This window comes from Alligator mississippiensis, chromosome 4 (assembly GCF_030867095.1).
Source record: "Alligator mississippiensis isolate rAllMis1 chromosome 4, rAllMis1, whole genome shotgun sequence".
Taxonomy (NCBI): Eukaryota; Metazoa; Chordata; order Crocodylia; family Alligatoridae; genus Alligator; species Alligator mississippiensis.
The window spans coordinates 167,605,190-167,612,907 of NC_081827.1; the positions used below are offsets into that span (position 1 = coordinate 167,605,190).

The 7,718-nt window shown below is 49.9% G+C and overlaps 1 protein-coding gene across 2 annotated transcripts; it reads left to right on the forward strand.

Annotated features, from left to right (window-relative positions):
- Positions 1-66: 66 nt before the first annotated feature.
- Positions 67-7,291, forward strand: PNPO (pyridoxamine 5'-phosphate oxidase). Of its 2 annotated transcripts, XM_014603666.3 has the most exons (8): positions 67-198; positions 1,456-1,580; positions 2,233-2,332; positions 2,899-2,952; positions 4,858-4,986; positions 5,201-5,271; positions 5,568-5,677; positions 6,278-6,388. In XM_014603666.3, exons 1-8 carry the CDS (start codon positions 154-156, stop codon positions 6,292-6,294), a joined length of 651 nt encoding a protein of 216 aa, XP_014459152.2. In that variant the 5' UTR covers positions 67-153; the 3' UTR covers positions 6,295-6,388. The 2 variants fall into 2 exon arrangements, with proteins under 2 accessions (XP_014459152.2, XP_006277993.4); XM_006277931.4 differs by lacking the exon at positions 5,568-5,677 and having other exon boundaries at positions 73-198; positions 6,278-7,291.
- The last annotated feature ends 427 nt before the right edge of the window (positions 7,292-7,718 follow it).

Genomic DNA, 7,718 nt, shown 5'->3' on the forward strand with positions numbered 1-7,718 from the left:
AGGGGCCATGTCTCCAGTCCCACCCCCCGAGGGGCGGGGCCGCGCGCAGGGGAGGGCGGGGCTATGCTTGGTGACGCGGTAAGGAGGGGGCTGCGCGTTTGGGTCTCCCTCGGCTCCCGTTTCTCGGGACAGGTGGCCGCGCAGGAGCGCGTCATGGACCTGGGGGCGCTGCGGAAGAGTTACCGGCGCGACGAGGAGGTAAAGTGGGGGGAGGCATCTGGTGGGGGAGGGGCAGGAGAACGCGAGGGGCCCGAGGTGGGTGGGGCCGGGAGCTGGAGCCTCGCTTCTGTCCGGGGGTCCGTGACGCTGCGGGGGGGCTGGACCGGGACCTCGAGTCTCGTTCCTGTCCCAGCGGGGTTCGATGACGCCGCAGTCACTCCGGAGCGAGCGCGTTCACACGGCTATGGGGTCAGTGCCCGCTGGGGCCGCCCCACCGGCTCGGGGAGCTGCGCCTGCCTGCTCTGGGGCTGAGGCAGCCCCTCCAGGGGGTCGCAGGGCCGGAGGGGCCCCAGGCAGCCGCAGCCCACCCCGGCCAAGCCTCTCTGAGCCTTGGAAACCTCCGTGGATGGAGGCACCATCCTGAGGCCCGTGCTTGACCTGCCTCAGCCCACAAAGCTCCTCCTCAGCTTGCCAGCTCTCCCCTGCCGCCAGATTTTGAAACCCCCCTTCCCTCCCACCCTCACACTCCCCAGTTCCTGCACTGTTGGGTCGAGCCCCTGCTTGGTAATCCACATGGTTGGATTGGGCCTGCTCAGTCATAATAGCCTCTGCTTCTGCACCCCCAAATGTTCACCCCCCCTCCCTGCAGGAGACCAGCAGGATGGTTAGGGTGTCGAGCCTCTTGTAACCCCCAGACCCCTCTCTGCAGGCCTGCAGCCCAGCCAGCCATTCTCCATGCTGTATTCGGGCACGCCATTCTCCTGTCCCAAGCGCAGGAATCAACAGCATTAGAAATGCTCCCACCTGCTGTGTGCTTTTCCAGCAATTTGCAACTGAAGAAATTGCCCTGTTTGGTTATGCGTAGTCAAAAACAAAAAGGGAGTTGAAACTGAAAGCCGGCATTTTCCAAGGGGTGGCTTGAGCCTAATAAGGCTGAAAACCAGGGGCTAAGCTCACGTGTGCTATAGTTAAGTGCTCTAGGCTTTGTAGTCTTATTTATTCTGTGCCGCCCATTGCAGCAAAGGCTTAGGGTGGCTTACAGTAAGAAAACAAAAACTTAAGGGACCACATCAACTTAAAAGGAAGATAGACTGTCAAAATAAAACAGACACCCCTGTCTGAGGAGTGGGGTTGGTCCAGTGCTAATGAGCAACTCCTGCCTCCTTACCTGCAATGATGGTGTTTGATAAGATCTCTTGCAAGTGCTGTGAGGATGATGTGGGAATTGAAGGGTTTCTTCTGCAAAGGGTTTAACGTTCATTATTCTGGTTGTCTCCTCAATTCTGTCCCATACAGGCCTTTGAGGAGAAACAGCTCGCCTCCCTCGACCCAATCAAGCAGTTTTCTGTATGGTTTGAAGAGGCCATGCAGTGCCCCTCAATTGGAGAAGTGAATGCAATGTGCCTGGCCACCTGCACCAGGTGGGTTTTGCAAAATAGAAATGGTCAAGTAGCTTGGTGTTGCCAAATCTCTCCTGCTGGTATCTTAGGAAAAAAGTAGAGGAAGCTATTCAGTGCTGCCGTGTATTGTATCCTCTTGTTGTTAGCCTGTTTGTCTTGGTCTGGGTAAACTGGCAGGTAGAAAGAAGGTGGCTTCTGGAATATTTGTGTGGAGAGTAGAGCAGTCCTGGAGCACACTTCAGGGTTGGTAGGGCACTCTGCATGTAGAGACAGAGCTGGAAGACACCACTTCAGTCATGAGGTGCAGTTTCTTGCTAGTCTAAGCAGCCAATTCCAGTAAAGGTATGTGTGTGCCTGTGGGTTTGCCAGGACAGTGGGGCCCCTAGTCCTGACTGAGCTGGGTTGCATGTTTGCTACAATTGGATGGACCAATAGTCTAATCTCAAAGACTGTCAAAGAAGGTACAGACCCCAGTAATGATTCTTATATGAAGCATTAGCGCAGGAATAAAAGAGGATAGGCTTTGTTTCCAGTTTCAGTGGTTACTTAGTTCGTGACCTGAAGCAAGAAAGTAAGTTTCTCTTTGTCTTGCCATGGGCAGGAAGAGCATCTAAAATGTGCAGTCATTAATGTACATGCTTCCATGACCAACAGCTTTTCTTTCCTGTTTTAGGGATGGGAAGCCTTCTTCCCGGATGGTGCTCCTGAAGGGGTTTAGTCAGAGTGGCTTTAGATTCTTCACTAACCTTGAGAGTCGGAAAGGAAAGGAGCTGGTGAGAGCTGCATGACCCTGGAGCTTGTGGATTTGTGTGAAACATGTCACTGTGGGACCGGTTTACAATGTCATACTGCATCATCTTGAGATGAGGGTGGGCATAGTGCCACCAGCCGGGATGAGGGATGTCTGGGGGTATACAGTGGTAAACAGCAAGCAGCTGAAGGAACCCCTAGTTTCTATTTTCCATCCTCTGAGGGCACCAAAACTATTTAGTTGACAGGATCTTCCCAAGTATTGAGATCTGCACCAAGCTAACATTGAGTTGAGTGGATTACAGCTACCTTATCTTCAGTTCAGATGAGCATCCCACAGATATACTTCAAATTCCAGCGTGCCTTGAGCTGCGTTGTTCCAAGCATCTTATTCTGATGAGGGTGACATTTAATATGTTAGGACTGGTATGGTCTGTAGATCATAGGTCTCAAATGTCTCCAAGTCCCAAACTAGGGAGCAGAGTTAAAGGTGGGGAAAGAGGGTAACTGTTGTATGTTTTAAAGTTTGAAACCCTACCTAATTGAAAGTCCTTTCTTTTTTTTCCCCGTCCTCCCTTGCACTCTTCAGGACTCCAATCCTTTTGCCTCAGTTGTCTTTTATTGGGAACCCCTCAATCGTCAGGTGAGTCGTCATGCCATCTGACAGCAACCAGGGATGCTCAGACCATAATGTCTGAAGAAAGCTGTAGAGGGATAGGATCAGCACCTGAACTGTAATTAGTTTGGGGGATGCCCTGGTAAGATGTGTTTGGGTGTGAAGATGTCACAGCCTGTTTCAGAACCATGCAAAGCCTCCTTTGTTCTTGGTGTCATTAACATTAGTGTAACTTTTATATCAATGTACAAAAGTGGTGTGAATTACACTCGTGTTTAGAGTGAACAAATGACTGGTCTACCTGGGTACCTGGTGCAGTAAATGCTGTTGATGCCTTGCCACCAGCTAGCAGAGAACCAATAAATTGCATGTTTGCATTATGCAATTGGCTCCTCTGGAATAGGAACAGACATGTTTCTATATGCCAATATAATTTTCACTGATACCATCTTATTTTTTATTTCTTCACCCCCACCCCAAGGTAGTTTTGTAACATAGTATGGTAAATTCTATTCATTTAGATGTATATGCCACGAGCCCACTCTTGTTTACATTGGTGTAAGAAAGTGCTAAAGGTGCAGCAAGCTCATAGAGGACTTGGAGTGAGGCAGTGTGGAAAGGGGATATAGGGGCACGCCGACCATTGTTGGGTATTGGGGGGAGATGGATGGATGTGGGTGAGGAAAAGGGAAGGCCTACCTTCTCAGGCTTCTGCTGCTACCGGAGCAGCATCAGCTCCACTTCTGAGGTAACAGCCCTATGGCCAGGCTCCCTGCAGGCTGACCCTGGTACCCCATTTGCTTCCTTCCTCCCCACCCCCAGCCCCATACATACATATTGGGTGCAGGGCTGTGCCAGCTTTGGCAAAGATTCCCAAGGAGAGAAGGGAGCCCCATTCTGCTCATTCCTCTTGCCCTCCCTTCTCCTTGCTCCCATGTCCAGGCAGGGGCCACAGCAGACTGCTGGCAGGGGGGATCCCACCACCACCTTGTAGTTGCCACCTGAAGTAAATGCCCCACTCACCCCACCTCAGTTATGCTGCTGGGTAGTATCTACGCCAGTATGAATGTGTTTGGGTCCAAACCCTCAGAGTGCAGACAGAAGGGGAGTGTATGTATTATATTCTCAATCTGATTCACAGTTCCTGTCTATCTTGGCCTAGGATGGCTTCTTAAATCAGAAGTTGTCCATGCCACATGATGCTGCAGTGTGTAGCATATCAAGCTTCACAGGGGTTTTGGTTCCATGAACCCAGTGGATTATTTTGCTACAGATTTGTGCTTGGCTTTGCTTTCAGTTATGAAGTGCACTGAGAAAGAAGGCTCATGCAGTAGGGAAAGCAGTTGCTTCTTGTGTCGGTTATAATGATTACTCAGTAATGCTTGGCACCACTGGACAGTGACTGAAGAACCACACAAGCGTTTTGAGGAATGGCTTTTGTGTGGAGGTTAAATGAGGCTTTAGGTTAGCAGAGTATCATTTTTTTTTTTCCCCAGTTCCAAATGTAGTGGCTTTCAAAAAGTGTTATGAGCTCTTTAATAACTGTAAATGGGCAGAATCCCAAGTCTTATGGCTCATCTGAAAACTTCTCTTTGGGAAGTCAATAATTTATGAAAATAAAGTGAAGTGCTGGTAGACTTCAGGAGGAAAGAAGTCTGGGCATCTAATAATCATTCATTCCCATCTCATGCTTAGGTTGATGATTCACCTGGTATAAGGGCAGGGGTTCAAGGAAATGACAGAAGCAAATGCTTAATAAGGAGAATAGGGTAGGGAGGCTGTGAATGAGGCATAGGTTTAACTTTGTGACTTTCCTCTTGTGGAAACCTGGATCCTAAAACAGTTTGAGAATGCATCTACAACTAAGGGGAAAGTTATTGTAAGTGTATCTGTCTTGCTGGGCCAGGTCCCACCTTTCTATCTCATTTGCAGGTACGTATTGAGGGCTCTGTGGAAAAACTCCCAGAGGAGGAATCGGAGCAATACTTCCGCTCCCGACCCAAAAGCAGCCAAATCGGGGCAGTTGTGAGTCACCAGAGCACAGTGATTCCAGACAGGGAGGTGAGAAGTGGTGGGACTTGGGGGTGGGCTGGATCATATAGGATTCCTTGGGTCTGAATGTTCCACAGTGACTTCTCTTCTTATTGTATGTCCCTAGGTGCTCTGTCTCCTGTCCTCAAGGGGACAGTGATGGTTCCAAGGCAGGTGGCATTCAGCCACTCTGTTTCCTGGTGGGGTTCCCACAGCCTTCAGGATGTTTCCCTTTCCTTTGCAGTATTTAAGGAAGAAGAACTCTGAGCTAGAAGAGCAGTACAGGGAGGTGGCAGTTCCAAAGCCACCGTATTGGTGAGTTGTGGTTTATGCCACTTAGCTGCTTCTGTGTGTTCTAGACGTGGTCCTGTGCTCCCCTTCCCCACTGACCCTTCCTATTTCTTTCCTAAAAGGTCTGATAGCTTCTAATAGGCTAAAGCAAGGCTGTTGCTCTGTGGTGGCAGGGGTATTGGTTAGGACAGCAGAGTCTTCCTCAGTCTCTTGAAAGCAGTCATAAGGTTTATGATTGCTAGTGAGCAGAGGGGCAGAATGCATATTTCTGAAGGATGATGCCTTCAACTACCTAGCCCTGGATTCCCCTTCTTTGCCAGGTGCTGTTCAGCAACATCAGTGTTAGGCTTGGAACTGGGAACTGGTACAGCATTTACACCTAAAGTGCTCTGGCTTGCAGCTGATTCCTACATGCCAGCTCAGCGTACTGGTATGCTCATGAACAGTGTGTGCCCCCGGTGGTTTGGGGGGGGCATGGTGGCGGCAGGAGCATGGCAGTAGTAAGTGGGGAGCTCCCACAGACACTGCCAGTGCTGTCAGTGGCCAGGTTGGGCGGGGGCAAGCACCAACCAGGGGTCAGCGACCACTCACAGAAGCCGCCGGTGATCACAGATGCCACCAGTGGTGTTAGCGGCGGGGGCAGTGAGTGGCAACCACCCGCAGGCACTGCCAACAGTGTCACCAGTGCCTTTTCATAGGGGGTGCACGTACACCTGCATGCACCCCCTATGCGTCACCAGCAGGTAAGCTTAATGTCACAAGAATCGGGGCTGAGGCTTACTTTTTCTTGAATTGGTCCCTGCCAAAGAGGCTGAACTGTAACCATTACTGAGCATGGAGCATGTGATGGATGCCTTGGGGTGCTCTTCATTGATGATATACTGTGGTGGTTTCTGCTGTACCCCAGATCAAATTAGTCAGTGCATTGGTGGGGCACTGGTTTGACATCCACAGAGTCACTGCCCTGGCCCAGCTGACATTTGCAGCTGCTGCATGTTGGGCCATTTAATGGCATCTCTTTTTCTCTTAGGGGGGGATACATCCTGAAACCAGATGTGGTAGAGTTCTGGCAGGGTCAGACCAACCGCTTACATGACCGCATCATCTTCCGGCGCCTCAGGGCTGGTTCTGCCTCCACAGGACCAATGAGCCACAAGGGAGAGGGAGACTGGGTGTATGAGAGGCTCTCCCCTTGAAGCCTGAGAGACAGTGGAAGCCTTGGCCACCACCTCATTCCATGCAGGGAGCTGGAACATCTTCAATGCCAACAATACCCTTCTACCTCACCTCTCATCTGGGAGCCCCAGATCAGAGGTGGATGGGGCTCCTTGTTGTGGCAGTCCATCTTATTTAACTCCGACAGAACAAATGAATATTGGAGTGCTGAGACTGAAGTTCCCCTTTCTAAACCAGTCCAAGGTTCTCCATCAGTGGGTCTCCTCTGGCGTACAGGGACAATTGTAGGGCTGACGGCAGGTTAATCTCCATAGCTCATCTTTGCACTTCTACCAAGCCTGCCCCCAAAGCGTCAATGCCAGTCATGGTAGCAACTTTTTGTCATATGGATGCTTCTTTACAAAGAACAGGACTGAGACCCACCAAACTCATTTAATTAAGAAAGCTTCTGAATGGCCACTGCCTAGTGTGATTTTTGTTAACTGTACACACAGTCAAGGAAGTAGGTTAGTCTAGACAACCTTTTTGTTTTAACCTTGTGACAAGGGGAGTAGAGACATTGTGTATTTTATCTGTAATCAGGGAGCTAATCCGTCCGGAAATTATGTGAGTGCGGTAATGTAACCAAGTCTGAATTTAATTGGAACAGTCTTGCTTTAGGTTTTGTATGTGTGATGCAATCATTGTAGCTGTGACCTGTATATCCTTGATACTGAAACTATGTATAGGGAGCTTGTCACCAGACTCCTGTGTGTCACAAATGTGGTGGTGTCTCTCATGTGGTGCCTTCTGGCTGCTATTGGTACTAGTGTGCAAAGTATCAGTGAATGTATAAATTCTAAAATAAAGTCCAGTCTGACAAGCAGAATTTGAAGTTGGATTCAGATGAATATTGTCTCCTGCTCTATGCTTTAAAAAATACACCAGGCAAATGAAAGCTGGCTTGTAACCTTCCATCTCCCCAGCAGGGGGAGCCATGCTCCAGATTGTGACATGAAATATGTATGGGTTATTTATTTCCCTTCCCCCTTTGTATTCACTCTCACTTTCTTGGGTTGCGTCCCAGTGAAACTGCAGCCTGATAACCCTTGCCCCCTCCCAGCTCCTTGCACATATTTTTCACTCTCTTAGTCATTTGCTTCCTCACCCAGCTAGCCGGGGTCAGGATCTCCTGGCCATTTCACTTGTGACAGCAGGATTCTTGGACAGCAGGCAAACAGTTGACAGTCCTGCTCTCACGCTCTGAACTCTTGCTTTGCTGCTGGCCGTAGGCTGCCCCTTGGACCCTGCCTTTT

Coding starts and splice junctions, on each gene's coding strand:
- PNPO (XM_006277931.4), top strand. CDS start 154: ATGGACCTGGGGGCGCTGCGGAAGAGTTACCGGCGCGACGAGGAG. Junction 199..1,455: donor GTTACCGGCGCGACGAGGAG/GTAAAGTGGGGG, acceptor TGTCCCATACAG/GCCTTTGAGGAGAAACAGCT. Junction 2,953..4,857: donor GGGAACCCCTCAATCGTCAG/GTGAGTCGTCAT, acceptor TCTCATTTGCAG/GTACGTATTGAGGGCTCTGT.